General features: G+C 41.7%; 2 protein-coding genes across 5 annotated transcripts in view; one reads left to right on the top strand and one right to left on the bottom strand.

The window, feature by feature from the left end:
* The first annotated feature begins 387 nt into the window (after positions 1-387).
* On the top strand, positions 388-12,901 carry kctd3 (potassium channel tetramerization domain containing 3). 2 transcript variants are annotated; one of them, XM_015952789.3, is made up of 19 exons: positions 388-1,048; positions 1,357-1,410; positions 1,759-1,804; positions 2,423-2,496; positions 2,599-2,657; positions 2,991-3,071; positions 3,166-3,312; positions 3,543-3,633; positions 3,929-4,119; positions 4,274-4,389; positions 4,556-4,643; positions 4,860-4,976; positions 5,109-5,312; positions 5,402-5,557; positions 5,879-5,975; positions 6,056-6,249; positions 7,308-7,446; positions 7,522-7,644; positions 7,715-12,901. In XM_015952789.3, exons 1-19 carry the CDS (start codon positions 978-980, stop codon positions 8,250-8,252), a joined length of 2,586 nt encoding a protein of 861 aa, XP_015808275.3. In that variant the 5' UTR covers positions 388-977; the 3' UTR covers positions 8,253-12,901. The 2 variants fall into 2 exon arrangements, with proteins under 2 accessions (XP_015808275.3, XP_015808276.3); XM_015952790.3 differs by having other exon boundaries at positions 394-1,048; positions 5,142-5,312.
* Positions 12,902-12,988: 87 nt separating this feature from the next.
* ush2a (Usher syndrome 2A (autosomal recessive, mild)) overlaps positions 12,989-15,017 on the bottom strand; it is a 380,755-nt gene continuing 378,726 nt past the window's right edge. For all 3 annotated transcript variants that reach the window (XM_070554793.1, XM_070554794.1, XM_070554795.1), the window contains one exon: positions 12,989-14,009. In XM_070554793.1, the coding sequence (XP_070410894.1) occupies positions 13,920-14,009 (90 nt within the window). In that variant the 3' untranslated portion in view covers positions 12,989-13,919. The remainder of the gene's footprint in view (positions 14,010-15,017) is intronic.

Raw genomic sequence — 15,017 nt, 5'->3', positions numbered from 1 at the left:
TTTATATTGTTTTGTCCTAATATTATGGACAATGAAAAACAAATCACTCTGGCACTTTTATGAGTGCCTCAAAAATGTGCTTCCCTCTACGTTCTCAATGTCGATGGTGCTTCCGAAGCGGGTCTTCCCACGATATGGGTACATTTTACGGCACAACAGGCCGTAGAGCAGCGCTGCTTGCGCACAGAAAACGCAGTTTTGCTAGGGTACACCACGTACCTAGCTGCTCTCCTCCAGTTAAGAAGTTAGCTTTCTGTATTAGCTTACACGCTAACGTGATGCAGTTTAAACAAAATGCAACTGAATGTTGTTTTATGTTTAACATTAAAACCACAACCAAATTAACGACCGTGCTGTTTTGTCATCATATCTAGAAACAGCTAACGGGTCAGCAAGGTTCAAGATAGATCATCTCTATGTAAGTTCGGATGTAAGGGTTTGGAAAAAGCTTAAACAACTAAATAAGTGATGTATTAAAATCACAACGCAAACAATTACTGTCATCAAATGTAAAAATACAGATGACAATAATAAAAACGCAACCCCAAAAGATAAGTTTAGCGTTCAATGCTGCACGTTAGAGCGAAGCTGCAAGTTTTTGGAGGGGAACTATCTTGGCTTCGCTGCAGACAGCTCGGACAGCTGTTTCACGTTGCTAAAATTCTGCGCAACCGGGTATCAAACGAGTTCGCGCAGGGCAGCGATGCAAACCAGCTCGATTGAACATCAGAGAATGCTCATGTGTCTGCCTTTTCGATGAAAAAGAGCCCCGCATTTGCGCCTACGATGCGGGGTCTTTCTGTTGCGGCTTGCGCAGTCGACAGCGATGGGTATTAGTGGGTGTTTTATGGAAGGTGGGACGAGGTAGAAGCTGGGGAGTCGGGGGCATCAGCGGAGCCGAGAGCGGAGCGCTAGCAGGCTAGCCTTTGTGGCTGAGAGGCTGTAGCAAAATAATATATTTGTCATAAAAACAGATCATGGCCTCCAGTAGTGACAGTAGTTCACCCGGGATGGGAGAGATCATCCAGCTAAATGTCGGTGGTACAAGGTAAGCATCTTCTGGAGGATCTAAGATGGTCCTTTATTTATTTATTGTAAATTAGCTTTGCCTAATTAGGTGCATGGTAATTTTTAGATGATCTAGTATAGATAAAAAAAATATATTACTACAGCTTTGATACACATCAGTAATTTAGATTGTACACAGTGTACCAGTTTTTCAAAATAAAAGGCATTATTTATTATATAAGCTACTGCCCTCTGACCTTTCTGGTCATAAATATTGGCAATTTGTGATCTGGCATTTATCATAACCGATGTTATTTATAATGATGCTGTTGTTGGTTTTTATGATAGGTTCAGTACCTCCAGACAGACTCTGATGTGGATCCCTGACTCCTTCTTCTCAAGGTTAGTTAAAAGTAATCGGTGATGTTATAGCTCCTTAGTACAGGGTAACCCATAAGACAGCTGATCGTGTTAACTCAAACACTGGGCTGAGATCAGACAACAGCTGATGGGTGGTGTGAATGCTTGGCTCGCTGCCTGCTTGTGTGTCAGGCCTTACTACCAGCTGTCCTCAGTTTCTAGTCAGCATTTTAAATTTGATCTTGAACAAGCATGGTGGTCACTACCAAACAGACCAGAATTTGGCGACATCAGCATTGAGACAAATGTAGGTAGTGTTTAGGCCACGGATATGTGGAAACAGAGAACGGTTTGGGTTAACTGGAGAACTGTGTGTGTGTTCTTTTGCAGTTTACTGAGCGGAAGGATATCCACTCTTCGGGATGAAACTGGAGCTGTGAGTAACCTTCGATACTTTTTAGTGTGCAGAACACAACCATCAACTCAAAAATCAAGATTCCAGTGTACATGCTCAGAGATTTGGTCTATTTTTCAAAATGTAAGATTTTTTAATGTAAAAAAATAAATTACAAATATAACATTAGACTTCTTTGGTTTCTTCAAGGTGTTTCGCTTCTCATCCGAGGAGCTTTGTCAGTTCTGACTGGAATATGGGAGGGTCAAGCATGTAAACTGTAGCTGTCTATAGACGAGCAATAGACATCTACAGCTTAACGTTCTATTCCTGTCAGAACTGACAAAGCTCCTCGGATGAGAAGTGAAACGCCTTGAAGAAACCAAAGAAGCCCAGTTGCCTTCATTTGAACCATATTTGACCTGGATGACTGAGAACCTTCACATAAATGTGACATTATATTTTTTCATGTATCAATTTGAGACGATTTGTGTAATAAATAAACAACTTTTACTTCATTATTTTACACCAAAATTGGTTATTAAACAAGTCTCTTTGGAGGTCATCTGCTAATAAATTTTTAGATCTGTACATTACAGATAACTAATTCCCATTTTTAGTTAATTCCCATAATTAAAGTTCTAAACTTCTTACTTTCAGATATTTATTGACAGAGATCCTACAGCGTTTGCACCAATCCTCAATTTCCTACGAACCAAAGAACTGGACTTGCGGTAAGAATCAATATTCTTGGCTCTTTTATGTGGAAGTTGTGTCTATAAATGATCAGATAATTGTTAAAATACATTTTCTGTGCTTTTTAAAAATCCTTGCAGAGGTGTGAACATCAGCGTCCTGAGACACGAAGCAGAGTTCTATGGGATAACTCCCTTAGGTGAGCTGCCCAGCAGAGTTTGTTTGCAGCATAAAATATAATTAGTAATACAGAAACCTGTTTATGTTTTGGTATGAGCATAAATGCAACATCTACAGCATCAACAGGTGTATATATTTTCATGTCACTTCCATGTAGATGTTGTCTTACTTCCTGTTTCCAACTTCCCTGCATTGTCTGCCTACTTGTGTAGGAATTAGCTTCATAAAAAAGCTGACCAAGTCATTAAAATGTAATCATGCGTACATTTTACAGAATTCAGTGCAAGAATAAGTAAAAATAAAGAAATTAAATAAATATTTAGTGTGTGCTTTTGTTTAAAACCATGTGCAGTACGACGCCTGCTGCTGTGTGAGGAACTGGATCGCTCTTCGTGTGGCAGCGTCCTCTTCCATGGTTACCTTCCACCCCCGGGTGAGGGAATGAAGCTTAACTGAAAAACAAAACACGCACATATAACCAGGAAAAGCAATATGGGAGCAAAATTAAGTATTTATTTGCTCATCAGCCATCCCTCCTCGGAAGTCGAGCCCTGCTTTAGCAGCTTCTGACCAGCGACCCGGTCCAAGTGGAGCAGAGGGCTTTCCTCGTGTCGGTCCCCTTCCTCATCCTTCTTTATCTGACTCTGCTGGCACAGGTGCCACCTCGAAACTAGGTACGAAAAACTGGAATACAGTCAAGATTTGAAGCAGAAATTTAAACTCATTCTTATTTCGACACATCTGTACACTGATCTGTCAGTCTAACGTTTTCATGCTTGTGCAACACACACTTTAGAGAATATGAGTATGCATCGGCGCTGCTCCTAATCTGACCTGAAATTCTTGTAGTTTGAGGAAAGAAAACTTTCTAATTTTAGATTATGTGTTTTGTTTTTGTGTGTAGGTCCCATTGTTGACCCCAGGAAGGTGCTGATAGTAGCAGGACATCACAACTGGATTGTAGCAGCTTATGCACACTTTGTCATCTGCTACAGGTACCACCACTTGAGTTATGCAGGGGAGGAGAGTTAATTATTCATCATGGGGCGCCTTCTGCATCTCATATTTCTGATTAAATCCTGTCGTATGTTTATGTAAATGTAACTAGCTCTGCAATAGAAATAAAGATAAGGGATAGTGTACAGCTGCTTTATTGATTTCCTCTTACACACTCATGTAAAGTCAAGCCACGTCCCAAATTACAGCCTGGATCCTTTAATATTATGTCTGGTCTTGTTTTATGGATGTAGAAATGTAAAAGCTGGATGAATATTTGTGCTCCCTCCCCAGGATAAAAGAATCATCTGGGTGGCAGCAGGTGTTTTCCTCACCCTACCTCGACTGGACCATCGAACGCATTGCGCTAAATGCAAAGGTGGTAGGTGGACCACACGGAGACAAAGACAAGATGGTGGCTGCTGCCTCTGAACACAGAATCATCCTCTGGAGCATCCAAGATGGAGGCAGTGGTAATGAAATAGGTGGGAAGAAATGTGACAGATATTTCATCTTTTTTTTTTCTTTCTCGACCGTTTCTAACTCGGGTCTCCTCTGACCTCCTGCAGACTTTGACTCTTTCTCAGGTTCCTGCAGAAACTCGCCACTAACTCGTCACTTTCTGCCCTCTCTGATCAGGTGTTTTCAATCTCGGCGTACCTGTCGACGACCTGTTCTTTATTGGAAGCCAGCTGGTAGCGACAAGTCACACGGGAAAGGTCGGCGTGTGGAACGCAGTCACACAACACTGGCAGGTAGGATGTGCTGAGACTCGACTGGGAGAGAAGCAGGAAGTCTACCCGCTGTCCCACATTGTTTGGAGCTTGATCGGTTTCAGTCGGAGACCGCGCAAGAGTTTGGATTTACTGACATGAACTTTTATGTTTATGACATCAAATTGTTACTTTTAACGGTCGTCAGGTTCAAGATGTGGTTCCCATCACGAGCTGTGACACAGCAGGGTCCTTCCTGCTGCTGGGCTGCAACAATGGTTCCATCTATTACATAGGTACACACACACACACACACACACACACACACACACACACTGGAACCACTCACTTTCTAAATGCTGGTGAAGTTAAATGGAAGTTCTTTTAAAACATAAGATGCTGCCACAGACTGTTCACCCAGTATCTGAATATTTTTAATAAAGTCAACATAAGTCTAGCTACCAGCTCCAATTGCAGGTTTGATCTCATGAAACATTCGTTTTTTTTCCCAGACATGCAAAAGTTCCCACTGAGGATGAAGGACAATGACCTTTTAGTGACGGAGCTTTATCACGATCCCTCCAACGATGCCATTACTGCTCTGTCTGTGTACCTCACACCTAAAACCAGTAAGTACTCCAGTAAAAATCAAAACAAGACATTTTTGGGTAGGCAGTCCTGGCCTGGTGCTTTTGTTCTTCTGGTTCTTGTGCAGAATAAGACAAACTTTTCCCAAATAGTCATTTTAATAAATATTCTAGTGCATTTGTCCTTTTCCCTTTGTCTGCTGTCAGGTGTGAGTGGGAACTGGATAGAGATCGCCTACGGGACCAGCAGCGGTGCAGTGAGGGTGATCGTACAGCACCCAGAGACGGTGGGGTCGGGTCCTCAGCTCTTTCAGACGTTCACCGTGCACAGGAGCCCAGTGACAAAGATCATGCTGTCTGAGAAACACCTGGTTTCAGGTGAGGAGGCCGCAGCGGGGCTGTTAACATCAGTTTGCTTTCACTTGATGCATTTGAAATTCAAGTTTGTGTTTTCGTTTTTGTGTTAGTGTGTGCGGACAACAACCACGTCCGAACGTGGACGGTGACGCGGTTCCGAGGGATGATCTCCACGCAGCCCGGCTCCACACCTCTGGCTTCCTTCAAGATTCTTTCCCTGGAGGAAACAGAAAGCCACGGGAGCTACTGCTCTGGGAATGATATCGGTAGGAGTGGAAAGAGGAGAACGGACCAGTCTGAGTAACGATGCTGACTCATGCTGACTCATGCTGGGGGTGGTCGGAGGGACCGGTGGCACCTGTGTATGGCAGCCTAGCTTCCATCAGTGTGCAGTAGGGCAGTTGTGGCTACAATGTAGCTCATCATCACCAGCATGTGAATGACTATTTGTTGTAAAGCGCCTTGGGGGGGGGGGGGGGGGGGGGGGGGTCGTAGGACCTTAGAAGGCATTAATAACTTAAGAAGTGTGAATAGGGCTGAGAGAATATCTGTTTCCTTAAGTGTCTAAAAATGATTCTTGGCCTCAGGTCCGTTTGGAGAAAGAGACGATCAACAGGTATTCATCCAGAAGGTCATCCCCATCACCAACAAACTGTTTGTGAGACTCTCTTCAACTGGAAAAAGGTGCAGCATCCTCCTTAAACCTTTTCTTGATTGATGCTCTTCTATTTACATGCTACACTGTCACTTTTTCTGTGTCTCAGGATCTGTGAGGTGCAGTCGGTGGACGGAACCACCATCTCCTGCTTCATGGTTCGCGAGTGTGAGGGTTCCAGCCGAATGGGGTCCCGACCACGGCGGTATTTGTTCACCGGTCACGGCAATGGCAGCATACAAATGTGGGACCTCACAACTGCGATGGACACAGCAAACAAAGGAGAGGAGAGGAAGAAAGAAGGTAAGGAAAGATGAGTGGGAGGAGAAACTGGGAGAGAACTTCCTGCGTGTGCAAGCCGTTATAACTAGGAAGGACCGGATCCGATCACGTGATCGGAAATCAGTCTCGATCGGAATCAGGTGTTATTTCCTGATCAAGATTGAATACAGGGTTCAGACTCAGGCAGCTGCGTCCTGCCACACTAATAATCTCAAAGTGGCACCACTCAAAAACTATAATTAACACACGATCATTCATGTCCACTTATATTCTCTGGTACTTGGTCTTTTATTCGTGTCTGATGCACTTCACTGCTGCGGAGCTCATCACCCGTGCTCCGGTGACTTCACCTCACTGGCACGGCCGCGCGGCGTGCACTCTGCTATTTTTGCTGTCAGTAGATCCCTTCGATGTGCTTAGTTCAAAAACAGCTCATGAGGTGGAAAAGGAGGAAGCCTGACAGCAGTTTTTGTGGAGGACAGAGAGGAGATGCAGGACAGGAGACGAGTCAAATAAACAAGAAAACAAAACAAAGTGGTTCAAAATGAAAATGTACTCAGATTTATTCCACTACACATTTTTACCATTATAAAACTATAATTTATAAACATATAATATTTATATATTTGATAAAATTCTTCAAAACTTAAGTCTCACACCCAGGGCCGGTTCAAGGCGTTTGGGGGGGCCAAGGCGGAGTAGACACCCTGCCAGGTATTTTGAGTTGAGGCGCTATTTATTTTTATATTCTGCTTTTTCATATTTGCTGTTGCACTAAAGTCAAAAAGTGAAGAATTTAGGATTACTTGATCATTCAAGCTACATCACAGAAGTGCTCTGTTAACAGAGTTGTTAAATGTTAGAAGACAGTTAATAAAAAGTAAGGAACATCCAGTTTTTTTGCCTTTTTTTATGTATTATAGAAGTATCAGATTGGGACTTGGTATCGGTAGCTGCTCAAAATCAAATGTCTCAAACTCGAGGGCAAAAAAAAAAAAAAACCTGATCAAGACATCCCTGGTTTTAACGCATGAAACCTTGTTTATTTGGACGATTGAACTTGTGTTGTGTGTTGACAGATGTAGGTGGACCAACAGAGGAGGAGCTGCTACAGCTGCTGGACCAGTGTGACCTGAGCACTTCACGCTGTGCAACACCAAACATTAGCCCCGCCCCGTCTGTGCTGCACCACACACGCCTCAGAGAGTCCTGCTCCAGGTTAGAATCACGCACTTGCTATCGACTGGTTGGTTCTGACGTCATGTCCCACCTGTCTGACGCCTCCTCTCTCAGTCTGCAGCTACAGGCCCAGGAGCCCATTCCCGAAAACCAGCCCACCTACGGAGCGGTGCGGCCCTACAGAGAGAGCCCCCTGCTGGCCCGCGCTCGTCGAACAGAGTCCTTCAACAGCTACAGGTGGAGTAACCTCAGCAGTTTATCTGTCGGTTAAAAAAAGCTGGTTCTGATCCCAGTTGTGTTTCCACAGAGACTTCCAGAACTTGAGCCTGAGCCGGGGAGCCCTGGACAACACAGGTCAGACATCCAGCCATCAGGCTTCTGATGCTCGCCACTCACTGTGTGACTTTGGACCTGAGGATGGCGAGAGGAGGAGCTCTGTCATGGAGCTCTGGGCTTACCGCTCTAATGCCACTGCTGGCAGCAGCTCACTGGCAAAAGCAGAACCGGGTCAAGAATCACCATCGCAGCCTCCTGGGAGCCCAGTTCCAGCAGGAGACGTCAGGCGAAAAGTGCATCCTCACTCAGAGGAAGGGGACAGCGTTGGGGGAGACGGAGCCAAGGCTGAGGGAGGTGTGAGGAAGAGGGGAGTGCTAGAAGGAGGCTTTCTAGGAAGGAAGAGAGCTCCTCCAGTTCCAAATCTCACCTCCGTCCCCTCCGGATCAGAAGGTGGGGGCAGCGACTCCTCTTCAAATGCCTCACCCTCACCAACCAAAGTTGCTGCTTCTACCTCGCCCAGAAACAGGAAGCAGGCGTCCGAGTCTTTGAATCAGGACAGCAGCCTGTGAGAGCGGCTCTTGTTTTGATCACAGACAGTTTAATTTGTCTGGTTGAGACTTGGTTTGAGTGCATGCCGGTCAGTAGATGAAGAAGGTATAAGATCTCAACACTAACAGTAGGACATCTCAATCTGAGCAAAAACACTTCTTTTTAATCTTTACAGGCTTTATTTTTAAAGTCAACAGGGATTTAACTGGAGCTTCACATATCTCAGTCTGTTAGCACTTTTTAAGTTTCAGGCTAATTTCTACTCATGTTTTCTCACCACTTATGCAACAACCTCCGAAACCGTTACCATGGAAACAGGCCAGTTTGTTGGTGTACAGTGTGTGTTTTGTTAGGTCACAGATTAGCATGAACACATGAAAAATCCAGACATAGGAAAAGAAAAACATCAGAAACATTGAGTTGGAGTGGGATGTTTAGATTGAGGCAACAGTTGCACAAATTTGCAAAATTAAAGCGCTTATAATCTAAAGTTAAAGAAAACAAATCTAGAGTAAGGATAATTTAAATTTAAAATAGCAAGATCCTGAAATTGATGCGTCAGTTTAAAGATCCAGATGACAACCTGATTTTTCTGCAGGGTCAGACCAAAACAGCTCGTTTTTTTTTTTTTTTTTTTTTTGTAAAAAAAATTAACTAATTTACCTTAAACACATTCCCTTTGCCAGTAGGTTGGCAGCTACTGGAATCCCAAAATATTGTTGAGGACATGACAGTAAAAGGCCAACTGACAAGGTTTTATTTTTATATGTAGGTCGGGAACGCAATAAAGTCATCAGTCAGGTGGTTCACACAATGATTGCTCGGTGGTATGCAGCTGGAGTTCTAACCCAGGTGTCCACATTAAGGTTTGTATTGATGTTGTCCTGCAGAAACACTCAAACTGTCAGATTATCTGTTAATTCCTCATTTAAAGGGGACATAAGTGCTAATAGGCCTATAAACAAATGTCTTTATGAAGTTCTTCAACAGCTACAGGTGTTCTCTGCACTAAAGTAATTTCAGTGGTTTTATTCTTGACAGAAGAGCCATTTAAGGGCTCTGCCACTTTAACACAAGCAGTTTCTGGCCACGCCCACCCACCTTCTGATTGGTTACTACAGCTGAGAAACTCTGGTATAGGGGAGGGGCTCAGAGTAGAGCCACTGCTCCTCCAGTAGCAGCTGCTGCTCTTCTCCAGGTGAGATGCGGTTCCATTCTAATTTCCCCACTTATGATGTCACAAAAGGGGACTTTTTAAAATGGCTCATTTTAGACACATAATTCCTAAACCAAACATTGACAGAAAACAGATGGACAGATTGTTTGCAATTTTGGACGGTTTATAGAGGCAGCAACGTCAACAACCGAGGGTGGGAGATGGGTGTGTTGTCAGGGTATCCCAACTGGCGTCTGTCGGGGGATCTCTGAGCAAAGTGGGTGGGGTGCGGTCTCATGCCCCTCCCCAGGATCCCCCACCAATTTAGAGGCTGAAAAATGTACTTAAACCATTCTTCCCACTTACATATTTACAGCCAAAAGCAATGCATCTCATTCGTAAACACACATTTCTAGTTGGACAAAAGAACTGAAACACTTTATTTTACAATTATTAGTCTCACATGCTCTTCATATATATATATATATATATATATATATATATATATATATATATATCAAGCTGGGTGGCATCATTTTCTGCTTCTGTAAACAAACATAACTAAAGACGTTTGTACAGTTTTATACACTAACAGTGAACATATATGGAGAAGACAAAATCCTGATCAGGATGCACTATAATTTATTTATTTATTTTTTAAATTCAAAACTTGTCGGACTTTTCCATCGGACACGTAAGCATTCATGAAATGTCAGCAACATAGTACGCAACAGCTAGCTGCTGGTGTAGTCGATGGGTACGTTTCCACCAGTGAGGGTGTTATGTTTTGAAGAATCCCAGATGATGTATTTATGTGCTGCACATGACAGCGTCAAAGTCCACCGTGTAACTGGGGCCAGGCAGGAAGTCAAACACGAAAGCAGTGTTCAATATTTGGAAATGTTCACAAATAAAGTCATCTGCAGATTTCCAGTTGCTTAACTAGTAAAAAGATGACGCCATTTGCTGTGAAACCTATGTTGCCAAGGTAAACGGAACAGATAATATACCACAGACCTTTTTGCATACATGCTGCAATGTTTCTCCTCGTTTGTAATCGTGTTAACTGCCGAAATCACGCATGGTGTTGCAATTTTCCCATGATTTTTGTCACCTCGCGGGCCCAGCTGTGAAGGCTTTTGATGCTTTTGATGCACTTGTCTGAAATGCTTCCTGTGGATAACACACATCCAGTGGAAAGGCTTGTCCAGAACATACAGTATGTCACCATCAGTCTTGGTGCCTCCTCAGACATGGGCACACGCTATGTGACTGACATTGGTATGTAAGCATATTTGTCTAACGCTATTGGCTAATGCTCAGCAGCGTTCAATTCAAATTGCATGGGGCTCTACAGGATGGAGGACAAGCTTAGTACAGGTTAGGACCATCACCTCATGGATTTCTAAAAAAAAAAACCTGATTAATTCCTGAAAAGGGAAAAACGTCTGGATTGCATCTTTAAAAAAATAACATTTAAACAAACAATGGCTTCAGATCTGTACATTTTTTTGCACATATTTAAAAATGTTTTCTTTGGCATGTTTACTCCCATCATGTCCCTGCATACCCCTCCTGTAGTGATGCCTGTGAAAGATCACACTAAAAGTTAGTTTAATTTTTGTCACTTTTACTTAATAGAAGAATGTAGCCAAACACTACTTCACTTTAGTCCTTCTGAAACTGGATTTGGTGTGTATGGTCTCCCGTCGGACGGCTGTTGATGTGCCTTATTTAGCTTTGATTTGACCGAAAAGCATCGTGACCGTAAGATTGTGAAGATGGGGATCACTGTGTAGACACATGATGGACTTGAGCTGGAGCTGCTTCAAATACTACCAAACACTTCACCGTAACGGTACAGAAGGATTCAACTTAAACTGAACTACACCTAGAAAAAACTAATCCTGAAACAGAAGTCAGAAATGGTCTTGTCCGAAAGCTGGGTGGCATCATTTTCTGCTTCTGTAAACAAACATAACTAAAGACGTTTGTACAGTTTTATACACTAATAGTGAACATATATGGAGAAGACAAAATCCTGATCAGGATGCACTGATGTGTGTTATGTTGTGTTTATTCAGCCATGTTTATTGGATGTTAATGTAATCACATATTGGACCTAAATGCATCAGTTTTTGCACTAATATTACAGTAATTTGCTGTGTTTATTTTAGATAAAAAAGTGTATTTTAGCACATTGTTGGTTTGTGTGCTGCCTGTTTTATCTGTCGTCTAAATATGAATGTGATCTTTAATAATTACAGCCAGATATTCATGAAGTATATATAAAAAAACACCACAAATCTGTTTATTTAAGCTTTCTGGCATGTTCTTGTTTAACTTTGTGTGTTGAAGTAATGCTGCAGTAATAATATTCACAGGTACTTTAATCACTTTTAAAGTTGTTTGTGCAGTTTTAACAGCAGAGTTCACTATTGCATGTGTTTCCGTTCCTCACCAGACCCTCACGTTCATCTGTTTACATTTTGTACAGTTTTGGTGAATTTCTCACAAAACACTGTTTCAGTTGACAACAACTTCAATTGCTTCACAGAAAGCATTACTTTAAACCCAAACTAAGTTGAGTTTTAGGATGTGGTGTCTTAGGATTTTTTTTTTTTTTTGCTTAAGTGCAACATTTTTGTTTTGAGCGCCATAACAGTGTGTGTGTGTGTGTGTGTGGTCTTCTACACGCTTTTATTTCACTAACCTTCCTGCTCAGACGCTCTCCTCTCTGAGACGGCGTCTGTCGTCATTGTGATTTATGAGTTTAATAAAAGCCTGTATCTGTGTGTGTGTAGCTCTGGGCCATACTGTCCCTTACAATCACTCCACACACTCACTTTTCACAGCCTCTCCCTCCCTCTCGTGGCTGACGATAGCTGTGGATGTGACTGTGAATGCTTTAGGAGTGCCCTTGTCAGATTGGCGTCCTTGAACGAGGGCACACTTGTTACTGCCAGTTTGTTAATTTCAAACTCGCCTGGATGTCCCCTTAAGGGACGCACGAGCAAAATGAAATTACGGCTACACAGTTTCGATGCAGACACCGGCACCTTGTGTGTGTGTGTGTGTAAGATGCTGCACGTCTGCCCTAAACAAAGCTTGCAGATTTCCTCTAAAAAATAAACAGAGGAAAACTTTCAGAACTGAGCAGCTTCTTTTTGTGTGTTTTAAAAATCTCAGATGGAACATTTTGGAACATCCTGCATAAGATGACAAAACTTCACACATTAAGTGATCTCATCATATGCAGGATGTTCCTCTCTCTTCTACACGTATGCAATGATTTAGTTTAGTCTATTTAAACATATTTGAATGATCCTGAGGCTAAATATTAACTCATCATGGAGCAAATATTCATGTATGTCAAGTTTCTTCTGGCCTTTTGTTATTGTGACTTTTTAAAAGTACAAAAATGTAAATTTGTGCTTTTTTTGACATGTTGCTCTTGAAAACTGACATTTCAGTTGACAGTGGAGTAATGAAACATTAAACTGTTGCAATGTGTCCTGTGTGCTCTTGTTTTTAACCATTTTACTCCTAAATTAAATCAGCATTTAACTTATTTGTTATTTGTAAAATCCCACAAAATAATGATTTTAACACTTTAATATATCATCCAGAAAGTACATAATCAGTTTAACAATCACCTGTAAATAAGAACAAATTTCATGCGATCATAAATAATACTTAAGAGTATAAAAAGAAAGGGTTTGTCAAAACAGTAGAATTCAATAACGTAGGAAAAAATGCAACCCATCAATATTACATTTAAAGTCAATTAAATACTGTTTCTAGGCCCGATCTGTAAAATCTAAATACAATCAGAGTTTATTTTCTGCTAAAAAAAACTAAACATAATCTATCTCAATCCTTTATTCTTAACTGGACCTCATGGTTGTAACGACAAGCAGGTAAAAGTGTAAACCTCTCAGTAAAAACGTCACCACAGCGAACAAACGTGACATTATCAACCGTTTCAGTAAACAGTGAATCCACAATAATGTGGTTAAGACAGCATTCAGGTTACATCACATACAGAAACAACACAGTAATAAATCCCAGCCACATATAAAGTATAAACAATTGGCATAATGATTGTAGGTAAAATACTATGAAGGCCATGTGTTGTTGCTGCTATTAACATTTTCTACAGGCACAGATACAGTTGATGAAGCGATGGGTGTGAAAATATTACTGGATTTGTTTGAAATTATTAGAAGTTAATAGATCGTCACTAAATGGTGAATTTACCAGAATAACTACGTGAAAAGCAGTTGGCAGGAAGAGCCAGCAGATGCTGATCCAACCCAAACATTCACAGAAACATTCATTATGGATGAACTACTTGTGTCATCACCACATACGGATGAATTCCAGCTAGGGTGTTAATATCTTATCAAACAATCACAAATCCCTGCAACTTAAGATGATCAGAAGCTCTAACGTGAGTCAAACACAACACAATGCTAAAGCGCTCGTCTGCGTTACTGTCCTGATACCTGACCAGCGGAAGGACCTCGTCCTACAGATGAGTGTCGGTGAACATGGCGAGCTCTTTTTTGACAGAGCTTAAGGTCTTGATGGTGTCCACAAGTTCATCGTCCTCCAAATACTGGGAAAAAATAAAAAATAAATAAAACAGTGAAAAACTAAGATCTTGGGGGGAAAAGTACATATAGACAGACTTTTTAACACTTGACTTGTTGCACCTTGTCCTACAGTATATTAGGAATATCTGGGATCTGAATGAGTCCCAAACAAATGCACAAGTCGGCAAAAACTTGTAATGATGAAGGAAAACACATTTTTTGATGTTTGCCTTGGCTGGAGACCATAAACACTGTACTACCATAAGTATTGGAACACTCTTCTGAATTGTTGCTTTGAGGTGTTTTAATACAGATGAATGAGCGTGTTGGATGTGGCCTCAACTCGTTAAACACATTTAGGATGAATCAGAGCCAGGCCATCTTGTTCAAAACTAGTATCTGACCTCAAGGATACACGTAGCTAAAAATGGCCAATAATTCCTATAAAAACACTCCAAAACCTTTGGAAGGCAAAGGGTTCAAATGAAGGCAAATTGACTTCTTCGGTTTCTTGAAGACATTTCGCTTCTCATTCGAGGAGCTTTATCAATTCTGACTGGAATATGGGAAAGTCAGAGGCTAACGATTTATCAGGAGGTAGAGAGAAGGGGTACCCAGAGTAGTTTCGACTCGTTAAATAACAATAGTCAGCTACAGCTTATAAGCTTGACTCTCCCATATTCCAGTTAGAATTAACAAAGCTCCTTGGATGAGGAACAAAACATCTTCAAGAAACCAAAGACGTCCAGTTTCCTTCATTTGAACCCTTTTGGATTACCATAACCTGGTTGACTGAGAGCCTACACCAGCATCCGTCTTGATTCTTATTTTTGAGTTCAGTTTAAAATAGTTTTATTTGTTGATAAGTCTTCATCTTCTGACCAGCTGGTCCTGGATGAGCCGACAACACCACAGGAACTTCTATGAAATTAAGGAACTCTTTGTTGGAACGCATTAGAAAGACTGTCTCGAAACTATTAAGTCCTTCTGTTTTCCTTTGACCTCCAACCTGTATTACATTTATTTTAATT

The sequence above is a fragment of the Nothobranchius furzeri genome, chromosome 9, assembly GCF_043380555.1.
Source record: "Nothobranchius furzeri strain GRZ-AD chromosome 9, NfurGRZ-RIMD1, whole genome shotgun sequence".
Taxonomy (NCBI): Eukaryota; Metazoa; Chordata; class Actinopteri; order Cyprinodontiformes; family Nothobranchiidae; genus Nothobranchius; species Nothobranchius furzeri.
The sequence above is the reverse complement of the archived record's forward strand: the minus strand, read 5'-3'. Positions and strand labels throughout refer to the sequence as shown.